Here is a 13,653-nt window from a genome sequence, read left to right on the forward strand (position 1 = left end):
ACAGTCTTCGTTATTTTGAAGAGAATTTTGAGTTAATTTTAAAGCAGACAAAAAATAGGCATTGAAATACTATAAACAGACAAAAATTCAAGTTTTAAAGAGAGTATGAAACGAACTGGAGTTGAGTAAAGAAAGAGATTGGTCAGTGTTTTTAAGCCAATCAGAAGTCAGAAAACTGTAAGCTAGAAGTGAAATATATCACTCTATCAGCTTATCATTACAAAGTGTTGTGATTTAACTCACTTTCGAGAAACTGTACAATATTCAAGACAGACAATGTCATTTTCATTTCTAGAGGTTATTCATTCTTCAAACAGCGGAATGTTTAGTATTGTCCCTTTGTCAGAAATTTAGATGTCAACAAGGTATTTGGCAAGTTGAAACATGTAGAGTACTTTTTCAAACGTCTGTTTAATTGCCATTACAAGGTCAAAAATTATCCCTAACCATACCTCAAAATTAAATATTTAAAGATGTATAAAAATAAAATGAAGTTGTGCTGCAAGACTTCAGACCATTTGGCTAAACCAAAACAAGATCACTGAAATACTTCCACACTCCCTACTCAAATGTACAGCAATGAAAAGTATATAAAACATTTGCATAACGATCTTAGAATAACATAAAAAGACTTTTTTTTTTTTTTGCAGAACAATGCAACAGTTTTATTTGATATCCTAATGAACTGGGAAAGAAGCAGGTAATTATGTTTGAGAAGCTGGATAAAAAAATAACCTCTTATATTTACTTAATTGAAACTTTTCATATGAATTAGTGCAATAAACCATTTGTAGATGACAATTTATCTTTATTTTTTGTTCTGTGCAGTACAGTTGTGGTCAAGGCCTGTTTCTTTTACTTTGTTCTAAGTCCCTTTTGTTTTTTAGTAATTTTATATAACGCTCTCAAAATTACAATTTATGTCAAACTATTACAGATAACACAAAGAACAAGAGCGCCATTACACAACTATAAAAGACAATGACACAATGACATGTACAGTGCCTGTAAAAAGTATTCACCCCAGGATGTTTTACCCTGTTATTAATTTCATGAATCAATCATGGTCAATGTAATTTGGCCGTTTGACAAAAAAAAAAAAAAAAAAAAAAAACCCTCCTTAATGTCAAAGTGAATGTCAGAGATCTTTAGAAACCACCTCATTATAATGGGAAAAGCTTTGTTATTACAAGAAAAGGAACTACAATGAGTTGAAATATTGCGAAAACATTTAGATTTACCCATTATCATGATAAAACAGAGTAAAATAATATGTATGGATGTATGTCCACTGTGGACTGTAGTACCTCATCCATGGTCACCTCATCCAGAACGTATAAAATGTTAATCGTGTTTCTTACAAACCATTTGGGATGAAAAAATAGATTTTTCCTCACAGTTATATTATCATTACTCAATAAGCAGGTGTTATGGGGAGAACAATTGTGGATGAAGCACAACTTCAAGCAAGAATGGCTTGCTGATGAAACTCGGATAATGTGACAGGGAGTTTTTGAGGTAAGTTATTCCATGTCAAAACAAAAGCAAGACACCAATTTGGTCAAAAATACGATATAGTTGGGGGTGAAAACCCACTGAGTTTTCAATTGCTGAGCATCTTTTTAACCAATCAATTTTAAAAGTTTTCATAAAATCAATTAAATCTAGAACTTCAAGATCTCCTTCCGCCCTACTGTCAGACAGAAATGAAGTTTTTCCAGATGAAGTCAAGGAATGGGTTATTGATTTCATTAGCTGTGAGTTCATTAACAAAAATAGTGAGGGATGGTTAAACACAAATACCCCTCTTTATTAGAAAGAAGAACCCTGCCATATAATTTTAAGGTTCTTAGAGGTCAGAGATTTAAGACAGTTGTCTCACTCCTTGGTCTTCAGTTACATGGGTACTCAAATACTTGACTGTGTTTTTACAGGAATATTTTCAAAGTATCTTCACAATTGTGTAATGGCAATAATTTTTTGAATTTTATTAAATTTAATAAAAAAGTATAATGTTTCACATAAACCAGAAGTGTCCAAACTATGGCCCGGGGGCCAATGCGGCCCGTGGCCCACTTTTGATTGGCCTGCAGCAAATCCTAATGAAGTTAGAACATAAAGCTTTTGCTTGACTGTATTTCAGCACAGGGAAGTGCTACCATACTATTTCTACAAACAAACATGTCATCAAGAAGAATTTATTGATGTTTTTATTAATTTGTGACTACACTAAGACAACACTGTAAATGATAAAGATATTGGCAACTACAGTAATAAAGTTATCTTGATTTATAATGCCCTAATTAATTACCCAACTAAATAGTGGTAGTGGCACCAATAGTGTTCCAGGTGTGTGGCCAGTGGTAGCCAAGGCCAACCAGGTTCCCCTGAAATCTGACTGGCCTCCCCAAAATCCTTACATTGACTGGCTATTTACCTAACTTGCCATGTGAGCACACTCGACCACTGAGAAAATCTTAATCTATATTAGACTAGTTTATAACTTTAATATCCTCAAGGTGTGGTATATGAAAGTGGCCCCAGCATTCTTATATATTTCAATATGTGGCCCTCAATGAAAAAAGTTTGGGCACCCTGACATACACCTTAATAAAATTATTTCTTGTTTCTGATAGATGGCTGTAATGTGCCTTTCCTCTAAACAGCAGTCAGAGCCAAAAGGACGACGAAGAAGATGTGATGTAGGCCACCTGAGTGAAACTGGAGTTAAAAAAAATCTAAATCTATCTAAGACAAAACTATTACGGTTATCTAAAAATATTCACTGATGGATCTAAAAACGGACAAGAATGTGTGGGTATTGGTGTTTTTATTCCTGAGTTTGAAATAGGTACCTCCAAGAGACTTTCAGATCATCCATCAGCATACACGACAGAGGTGGTGGCAGTCATCGTTGGTTTGCAGTGGGTGGAGAGGGTCAGACCAGACCGGGTGGTGGTGTGCACTGATTCAGCAGCAACTCTAGAAAGCATTCAGTCAACAAAATCAAGCAGAGAACAGTTCTGTTGGGTACCAGCACATGAGGGGGTGAAGGGTAATGAGATGGCAGACAAATCAGCTAAAGAATCCCTAAGAAAAAAAAATTATGATACCAATTCAACTAGGTAAAGGAGAGGGGAAAACAATAATCAAGAAAAAAGGAATGGAAAGATGGCAGAAAAAGTGGGAGGAGGACCAGAAAGGCAGGGGATTTCATAAAATACAAAAGTCAGTAACAACAAAGAAATACAGAGAAAGGAACAGGAGGGAGGAAATCATCATTTCAAGACTCAGGGTAGGACATACCAGATTGAATGACACCATGCATTTTACTGGGGAAAAGGAAAAAATGATTTATGTGATATGTGTGGAGTAAAGGAAAATGTTGAACACATGTTGTTACACTGTATGAAATGTGAATTAAAAAGGAAAAGATTTTAAGAAAAAATTAGAGACAGGTAGGGAGTGGAGCCTTAAAGGAATTCTGGGAACAGAGGGAGAAGGGATAAGAAATGGGAGGAGGGCGCTGCTTGTGTTCCTAAGGGACACTGGGCTGGCAGCTACAACATAATCTGAGGAAAGTGACATGATGTTGCACACTCTTGTACAGTAGGTGGCGGTATGCACCTCAAGTTGTTTGCGACCCGCCAATAAACAAGAGAAGAAGAAGAAGAATGTGACGTAGACGGAAGTCGTTGTTTTGTTATGGCAATATTTACCCATCTGAATAGTTTCACGCAATTACTAACAGCTTTTTGCCACTTATTAAAGGATATAGTAACTGTAAAACTTCAGGTTTGCCCGCGTGCTCGTCGTACGATTACAGAACATTTCCTCACGGCAGAAAAGAAAGAAAACATTCGCGGATTCATTTACTTCAAATCTAACTGTCAAGGCTTGAGTGAATAAATAGGCATATATCTGAGCCTTGGCATTTCTTCAAGACTTCCTGCGCTAAATAAGCAAAATAGATGTATCTACATTAGAATCATGGCGTTTAAGAAAAAGTGAAACGACAGGCTTGATTTCATCCTTAACAATGCTTGATGGTATGATGTCAGTATGGTTTTGGTTTGGATCACATCGATCTGGATTTTGTCTGGGAACAGGTTTCTTGATGACACTAATGCTGCTGATGTATTCTGGGGGCATCCAAGCAAGTCTAAGTCTGGGTCCAGGAGGAGACTTTCCAAGCATCAGAGGTAACCTAAGACACATGACATGTTTGCAGGAGTGCAAGTATGATGTACTTAAATAAAGTACAATAGCTTTGAAAAGATTTGAATAAAGTAGATGTAATAATACAAATATACCCAAGCTAAATAAAGAAGTGGTTCATAAAAAAATGCACTTAAAGTACATGGTACTTTAATACCTGATGTGGTTGAAATGTGTGGATGCCTATGAGTGACATTAGTTAATACTGATGGCCACTCTACATTGCATCTTTTAGCATCAGTGTATGAATGTGTAAGTGTGACCTGCGGTAGAAAAATTGGTCAGACAACTAGAAAAGCACCATACAAGCTCAAGGCATTAAAAGAATACCAATGTCAAATTGTTTATAGTAAAACTAACATATTTATTATAAAGTGCAAATGCATGGATGGGATGTAGACTATAAAGTTGAATATGTATAAAATGTAAAATTGAATGCTCTTGTTATGATCCTTAGTATTTTAACAGATACATAGGAGCTGTTTACATTACATGGCTTGCCTGTAGAAGTCATGTAAACAGCAGATAATCTTACTTCTAACAAACCCAACATATGGATTCATGCTCTCAGGTAGAAATAAAAGTAAGAAAAGAATCTTCTAAGTAATCCTGGATGCATGATATGTAGCGTATAACTATGCATTTCTCAAATAACCAAAAAGGATGAGTGCTAGCCATACGTTTGTTATCAATTATGTCACACACATGCAAATTTATATGTCAATGAAATGATTTAGAAAAGAAAATCAAAACGTTGCTTTCTCAGCCTACAATCAGTGACAAATGGAAGTCATCTCATTTCAAGAAATATTGGTACTTATATCTCCTTTTGTTTTAATTGCTGAGAATTTGTGAACTGTGATGTTTACACTTTTATTGTTGCCTTGTATTTATATTTCTTATGTTTGCTAACATGGACCTTTAGGTCTGAAATTAAGTGTAAGATAAAATGACAAAGACAACAGTATGATTTCAAAATAAAACTCGTGTGTCCAAATGTTGTCTTTAAAATATCATCAACAAATATGGTGATTAGACCAAAAAGACATGATTGGGGGCTGTATGAGATGTTCATTATTATTATTATTCTTTTTTTTCTCATAATACACTGTTTATCTGGCTTCATCCTGCAGTTACATAAACCAGACTGTTAATTTAAGTGGCCATGGCTTGGCTATATTTGGTCTGACCCATTCATCATTATCTTCTATTTTTAAAGTGAGTGGGGCATCCTCCTCTGCAATCTAGCTGTGCTCCTGTCCTATCACTAGGGATAAGTATCAAAAACCGGTAGTAACACATCTGATACCCGAATGACACCAAATAACAACGTAGATCTCGATACATCCTCTTGATACTGTGCCACTGAATGAAAGGCAAGAAAAAAGTTTTTTTTGTCATTTTCTTAACCCATGTTTGACTGGCATCTTATCAAGATATTACTGCAGATCGTATATGATACACAGACAGCTTTTATTCTCCCGCTGACTTTTAACACACTTTGTTAACCCTCAAAATAACGATTAAGGCACCATCAAGTGTTCTGTTTTATGCTACAGTCTGCTGGGGAGGCAGTGTAAAACACAAGAATGCAAGGTATCTGAACAAACTGGTGAAAAAAGCTGGCTCTGTGGTCGGAATCAAGCTGAACTCATTGGAGGATGAGGTAGAGAGATGCACAATGAAGAAGGTGGAGGCCATTCTGAGGAACATGGATCATCCACTTCATATCTCCCTAAATGACCAAAGAAACAACGGTGGTGGACGGCTCCTATCCCTGCTCTGCAGGACAGAAAGATTTAGAAAATCTTTCATTCCATCAGTAATTAAACTTTATAATTCTACCGTAAACAGATGAGAGAGACTCTAGACAACTGAATTTCCCTGCAGGGATAAATAAAGTTATTGTATTGTATTATTGTATTGTTTAGGCACCAGCACCTTACAAAAAGTATAGGTTTAGCACCAGTATTGGAAACAAACCCAAACGATACCCAACCCTACCTATCACTTCTAATTTTTCTATGCATTAATGCTTCCTATTTAAAATTTAGTTCAAAAGTTGTCACATTTGACCGTAAAAATGAACCTTCTCCCTCGACTTATTTTTCTATTCCAGTCCCTGCCTGTAAGAGTCCCAATCTCCATTTTTGACATGTTTGATAGACTTATCTCTAAATTTATATGGCAGAACAAGAGGCCCAGGGTAAGACTCAAAATCCTTTCTCTTTCAAAGGACAAAGGAGGCCTGGGTCTGCCAAATTTTAAATATTGCTATTGGGCAGCTCAATTAACTGCTATAGTGGCATGGATCAAAGGGGACGAGGAAGTAGGATGGACTAAAATAGAGAAGAGTTCAACTAAGGGCATTTCTTTAGCAGTACTGCCTTTTATTGTTATTAAAACCTTTAACAAAATTAAAATTGAAAACCAATGGATAAGACATACAATGAAGGTTTGGACTACAGTAAAAAAAATGCTCAGGGGACCGGAATCCATCTCAAGAGCCATGTCTGTTGTTGATAATATAGAATTTCCTCCTTCTGTATGGGACAGTGGGTTTAGAAGGTGGGCTGATAGGTGTCTTCAGACAAATAACCAACTATTTGATGGAACAGAAATTAAATCTTTTTCACAACTTAAGGAACAGTTTCAGCCACCATCAAACGACTTGCATAAGTATCTTCAAGTAAGACATTATATCAACAGTCATCAGGAAAGAGAGGCAGTCTACCAAAACCCAAATGACATAGAAGAATATTTTATTAGTATTTTGGAAAAACACTTTCCAACCAAAAACATGTTTCTCATTTATATAAAAGACTCACAGCTAATATCATTCAAATTACCTTGAACATCAAGGAAAAATGGGAATTAGAACTGAATGTTATAATTGAGGAGACTGTGTGGGAAGAACTGTGTATCAGCAGCCATAAGGGAATTAATAGTCAGTTATGGAAGGAGTTCGATTGGAAATTAAAAAATCATTATTTTAACACACCTTTTACAATTTCTCTGTATATCAAAGGACCTACTATTGCACTGTGCTGGAGAAATTGTGGAATAATAGGGGATTACACACACATATTTTGGGACTGCCCAAGAATTCAAGAATTTTGGAAATCTGTTCAAAAAGAAGTTGAAAGTATTTTACATGTGACTGTCCCCTTAGATTCTCAGTTGTTTTTATTAGGAATTGTTTCAGATAGGATTTGCAAGACAGGTCACTAGTATATATTACGTATACTTATGTTAAGAGCAAAAAAAAAAAAAAAAAGGATAACAGTGCACTGGAAAGACACTAAACCTCCAACAGTGGCCGAGTGGAGACCGAGACTCAAACAAGTCTACACAATGGAAAAGATAACTGCAAGTCTACAAATGAAGATGGACATTTTTGTACAAAGGTGGAACTGTGTCAGAACATATTTGAATGTGTAAAGAATATGGGTTGTTGCGAATGAGTTTAATAGATAACTACTAAAGAAAGCAGTATTGCATTATAAACTAAGCTCTGCTGGAAATGTCTGTCATGTAAAGGTTTTTTTTTTCTTTTTAATTCATCAGCTTCTTTGCTTCTGTTTATCTTCTTATATTTTGTGGGGAACCAAGTCCTATGTCACAAATGTAAAGTATTTTGTTAAAGGTTTGTAAAATGTAAAATAAAAAGTTAAAAAAAAAAAAACATTGTTACATTTGGTAACAATACAATACCACCCCCAAAATATACCAAAGTTAAACTGCTGGTTGTAAAATGAAAAAAGTACAAGTAAATAAAAAAGCCACTCAAACTTTAATGTGAGTAAAAGCAATTTGTTTCTCTCCACCCCTTCATGTTTAATATCTCTGTTTAGGTGAAATCACAACACCTTGACGCAGCTCCTTCTCCCCATTTTCTTCTCCACAGATTTGTTCCTGTATGCTTTCAGCCATGATGAGCTCTCCTCTCTTCTGCTCAGTGTTGTTTTCCTGCTGTTGGTCGGACCCTGCCAGGAGCGTCGTTGGGGAACTGTGGCCTTCCTCTCCCTCTCCGTCCTGACAGTGGTCATCTTACCTTTTCTTTACACCCTAGTCCTCTGTATCGGCGGGGGCGAGGCAAGTCGCATCTGTGGTTACTCTGCCATCCAGCTGGCTCTGTTCACAGCACAGTGTCGTCAGGTGACACCGAGAAGGCTGCTGAGGTGTTTACCTGTCTGGCTTCTCCCGTGGCTCTTCTTGCTGATTGGTCTGCTGCTGCTGCCTGGGACCCCTGCTCTGCTTCACTTCTGCACTATATGCATTGGGCACAACTGTATCCTTTCTCGTTCATTGGCCCTTTTTGGACATGCATACTAAAACATTATCTAAGTTACAAAATATATATTGTTTTTAAGGTCTGTTTTTAGATTCAAACAAATAAATATGTGAATGTTTGTCTCGTAATAAAAGTTTTTATTGATTGCTTTGAACTGAAGTAGGTATTTCTGGAACAACTTCACCAACTTTGAAGGTGCACAGAGGATGAAAAAGGTCTTGTGGGAAACAGAAACCTTCAGTAACACTTGTAGGTTAGCGAACAAGCCTTCACCAGTCTTTTTCAAACATCCTTAATCAGTCTCTCAGATCATCAGTCTTTCATTGGGACGTTACAGGAGTTTGAGGAGTCCAGGTTCTTGGGTCTAATCCCTGATTGGGCATATGTTTCTACATCATCCAGACTGAGATTGCCAACTTATTCTACCTCACAGAGGTGTTTTTAAAATCTTGTTTCCATCCATCTAACTTGCTATATACATGTCATCAAAAGATTTCATCATTTGAACTCGCTGTTGTCACATGTCTAGATCCCTACCTCAGATGATGCCTGTTGATCATGCAGCTGCTCCACCCATGAGGGATCCCTTGTTTATTAACCACCACCCACATGAGTATGCAGTGCCTCCCTGGTTATCAACAGAGTCTGCCGCTCAGTCTGAGGCCGAAGTGTTGGAGGAGCAGATGTTGAGGGCAGGAATTCTCGCCTCATTACAGGACACTCCTGACAACCCTGATGCCAAAGTGGAGCTTCATAAATCATCAGTTTCCTCTCTGCGGTTAGTATTTTGTTTTTTGGTTTGAACTCTTCCCATCATTTCCAAGAACTCTTCCCATCATTTTTAAGATTAACTTTGTGCCCTGTAAAGTTAAGAAATGTCTAGATATTTTCACTACTTCATTTTCCATCCACTTTCGACACCGCTTATCCTGTCGCGAGGGCTGGAGGCTGTCCCAGCTGTCATTGGTTGAGAGAGGGTTCAACCTGGACTGGTTGCCAATCAATCACAGGCCTGACAGATAGAAACAAAGAACCAGGCTTACTCACACTTATGGCAACTTAGAGTCACCATTTAACCTGACGAGCATGTCTTTGGTGGTGGGAGTACCTTGAGAGAACCCACGCATGCACGACAACTTGCAAACTCTGCACAGAAAGGGCCTGACAGGGAAGCAAATCAGGAACCTTCTTGCTGTGAGGTAACAGTGCTAACCCATGCGCTGCCGTGCAGCCCTTATTTTTTATTTATTTATTTATTTTTTTTACAAATGCTGCAGCCATAAAAACATTTAACATTCACATTGAGGGTGACCCCGAATGGTCAGTTTTTTGAAGATTTGTTCTGAAGAGCCTTATTTGACTGCCAATGTCATAGTTTAACACCAAAGTATTCAGACCGCCTTCACTTTTAAAAAAAATTTTATGTTGTAGCCTGATTCTACTGTTGTTTAAATTAATTTTTTGTCTTATTAATTTACACTAAGTACCTTATAACAACAAATTGAAAACAGAATTTTAATTATTTTTGCAAATTTATTCAACATAAAAAACTGAAATATCACATTCTTGACACACACACTTGAAATTTTGCAAAGGTTCCTCCCATTTCTCTGGATCTTTGCTAAAATGTTTGTACGCCTTAATTGGAGTCCACCTGTGGTAGATTTAATTGACTGGACATGATTTGGAAAGGCACACACCTCTATATAGAATGCCACAGCTGACAATGCATATCAGAGCAAAAATCAAGCCATGAGGTCAAAGGAACTGTCTTCAGAGTTCATAGATAGGACTGTTGCAAGGAACAGGTCTGGGAAGGGGTACAAAAAAGTTCTGCCGCACTGAAGGTTCCCAAGATCACAGTGGCCTCCATAATTCTCAAATGGAAGAATTTTGGCACAACCAGCTCCTTCCAAGAGCTGGTTGCCCGGCAAAACTGAGCAATTGTAGGAGAGGGGTCTTAGTGAGAGGTTGCCAAGAACCTGATGGTCATCCTGACTGAGCTCCAGAGATCCTGTGTGTATCTGGGACAAAGTTCCAGAAGGCTAACCATCACTGTAGCCCTCCACCTATCTGGGCTTAATGGCAGAGTGGCAAAGCCCGCTTAGAGTTTCAATAAAGCACTTTAAGGACTCAAACTTTGAGAAACAAGATTCTCTGGTCTGATGGAACAAAGATTGAACTGTTTGGCCTCAGTTCTAAACATTATGTCTTGAGGAAACCAGACAGGACTCATCATCACCTGCTAATACAATTTGCCTCAGAGTTCAGTTTGCTTTAAATAATTTCTTATAATTTTCCATGCAGTCTGAGTGAAGAACTTTGTGGTCATTTTTACACACCTAACAGTCTGATGTTCCACCTTTCAGACTCCAGCAGCTGGAGAAGATGGGCTTCCCCACTGAGAAAGCTATCGTTGCATTAGCAGCCTCCAAACAGCTAGATGGCGCCATTTCTCTGCTTATCGATGACAGCGTTGGAGAACAAGCTGTGGTAGTATCAAAAGGAAAGAGCCCTGCGTCCTCACAGGGTGCATCATCGATCTCACATTCTTGAACTGAACAATGTTTGCTCTTATGCAGTAAACTGGACATGCTTAATGCTTGGGTTTTTTCTGAGCTTCACTTTTTGATTTCCCCTGTGGGCGTCTTGGACAGATATTTAAATCATCCATATTCCTGTGGAAGAACACCCCGCCTCATTCACCACCTGTTCTTAGGAAGAAAATTCTTCGTTAACACTCACTTAACTTTCCTGAGCTGACATGTTTTTGTTTGTTGTTGGAATTTTTTGTGTTTTTTCCTTCATTTGAAGAGGACAAGACTGTGGATAGTGTAGGAAGTCAGGAAAAGAGTGCAGGAATGACATGCAAGAAAGAGGCCACTGGTCAGATTCTGACCTGTGCTACCTGCTCAAAAGACTAGCTTAGCTTACTGCTTCGCCATCTGCATTATATCTTAAAGAGTGTCTATGAATACACAGGCAACTTTATACACAGTTGACCGTGCAGGTGCCAGGGCAAAAGGATTTATCAATGTGTTTGCTAAATTTGGCCCCTTTTTACCATTAAATGACATGATTTCATTTTTTCAGTCTTTCAGTTCTAAATTTCTTGGACATTTCCCATTCCAAAATCCACAGAAATTTGCTAGATTTCTGAGAAATTACTAAAAATGTCTGTGAAAACTCTTGACCACATTTTTTAAGTACACAATAAAAAGTATTCCAGAATGTCTTCATTTTTTCATCAAATATTTTAGTAAAACCCTTTCATTAAGCTTAAAAATCCCAATAAAATTTTCCCTGAAATTACATTCAAATTCCTGAAAATTTTCAATTAAATTTTCCTTAAATTTTCTGGTCAAATTCCCAAAAAATGTATATACATTACCAATAATTCTATGAAGATCCCCCAAACTACCAAACAAATTTCCTAAGATTGTATGAAAATTCTTTAAGAAATTCAAAGGATGCCCCCACCCAGTTCCCAGTTAAAGTTCCCCAAAATTTACAAATACATTTCAAAAATTTCCATGAAAAATACCCCCAAAAATATTAGAGCACTCCCTCCACACACATGCAAACAAATTTAAATCAATTCCCCCAAATGACAATTTCCTTAATTTAGCTGGCAGTGCCTTAAAATTTCCAAATGAATTCTCCAAAACATCAAAATAAGTGTCCAATATTTTTATGAAAATGGAAACAAATAAAATCAGATGAAACTCTCTTAATAATTAAACTTTTCCCCCAAAATTTCTATGAAAATACTTGAAAATTTCCAAGCAAATTCCCCGAAATATCCAAACGTATTTACTAAAATGTCGAATGAAAAATCTGGAAAATTGCTGTGCAAGTTCTTGCAACATTTTAAGCAAATTGTTTCACTGTTATGGACAATTATCTGAAAAATTCTAATAGCAAAAATGATTGCTATGTTGTAGAAAAGTCAAAATGTCCTCATATGTACATGCAGGCATTTGGGAGGTTAAAGTTGACCTGACAGAACAAAACCTTTGTCAGGGAGAATGGCGTTGCTGGCTTTGCCAACTGGCGTTGCTGGCCAGTTAGCCTCTCTCAGCACTGTTTTATACAATGGCTGAGGCTGAGAGACAGAAGAGAACAGTGACAAATAGAATTAAGGGGAGAAAAAAGAGAGCGTCATTGAGGAAGAAGCCGGACTAGAGTAAATACTGGACAGGCCTGTACACATTTACTAAAGCATCGAGTAATATTGGTCCGTATGTCCAATGTCAAAGTGGCTATGTTGCTGTTGGAAGGTTGAGCAAATTGCACATAATCCACATGCAAACAATAAACTGTAGATGTTAGCAGAGTCACATTAGCTGAGAATCCACTAACATAGCTGTAACTCATCAGTGGACATCCAGCTTTTAACATCCTTTCTGTCAATCACCTTTTCCACTCCCTTGTAAAGCACTTTGAACTGCTGTTGAATTTGTCTGAAAGGTGCTATATAAATAAAGTTTGATTGATTGATATGGTTCTTTTACTTCTTCCAACATCTTTTCCAGCTTCACCATCTGCTTTTTGTCAACAAATGGACGTAATCCATGAGAGAGAGGGGAAACAGCACTAAGGGCCTTTTACAAACAGCTCCCTCCACACTCACACTCAGAGTGAACTGCATCTGACACCAAAAAGTATATAGCCAATACTGCAGCAAGCTTTGGATGAACTCCATTCACTTCTACAGAAACAGGAACTTTCAGTGGCCATGATTTTACATTATTAAAATAATAAGATGTCCACATAAATAATCTAAGGCAGACTCATTACAATTATTTCCCAATGAGGGAAAGAAGCCATAAATATTTTGTAGGGCTATTTCTGATGCTGACTTACTGAACAGGTGTAACCCCTTTTACTGTCATGGACAGGCTCCATACATTACAGTCTGCATTATCACTGACACAAACTTAAAATCATCTACAAGTTGTCTCAGTGTGTCACTACACTAGGGGTGGAAAGTTTCTAATTACATTTACTCAAATTACTGCTATTGAGTAGTGTTTTTTTGGGGTACTTATAATTTTTTTTTTTACAGTACTTTTACTTAAGTAAATTTAAACTATAGAAACTGTACTTTTACTTGAGTACAATACTCTTTTTAACTCTGT

At 37.2% G+C, this 13,653-nt stretch overlaps 1 protein-coding gene across 1 annotated transcript; it reads left to right on the forward strand.

Annotated features, from left to right (window-relative positions):
• Positions 1 to 3,694: 3,694 nt before the first annotated feature.
• Positions 3,695 to 13,012, forward strand: rhbdd3 (rhomboid domain containing 3). The gene is made up of 5 exons (XM_041786507.1): positions 3,695 to 4,202; positions 8,126 to 8,509; positions 8,821 to 8,947; positions 9,042 to 9,290; positions 10,882 to 13,012. Exons 1-5 carry the CDS (start codon positions 4,040 to 4,042, stop codon positions 11,066 to 11,068), a joined length of 1,110 nt encoding a protein of 369 aa, XP_041642441.1. The 5' UTR covers positions 3,695 to 4,039; the 3' UTR covers positions 11,069 to 13,012.
• Positions 13,013 to 13,653: the final 641 nt, after the last annotated feature.

The sequence above is a fragment of the Cheilinus undulatus genome, linkage group 5, assembly GCF_018320785.1.
Source record: "Cheilinus undulatus linkage group 5, ASM1832078v1, whole genome shotgun sequence".
In the NCBI taxonomy this organism is placed as follows: Eukaryota; Metazoa; Chordata; class Actinopteri; order Labriformes; family Labridae; genus Cheilinus; species Cheilinus undulatus.

What these genes read in the sequence shown, in the direction of transcription:
- rhbdd3 (XM_041786507.1), top strand. Translation starts at nt 4,040, where the DNA reads ATGCTTGATGGTATGATGTCAGTATGGTTTTGGTTTGGATCACATCGA. An exon ending in ACTTATTCTACCTCACAGAG is followed by an intron (nt 8,948 to 9,041) that starts GTGTTTTTAAAA and finishes TCACATGTCTAG; the next exon opens with ATCCCTACCTCAGATGATGC. An exon ending in TCATCAGTTTCCTCTCTGCG is followed by an intron (nt 9,291 to 10,881) that starts GTTAGTATTTTG and finishes TCCACCTTTCAG; the next exon opens with ACTCCAGCAGCTGGAGAAGA.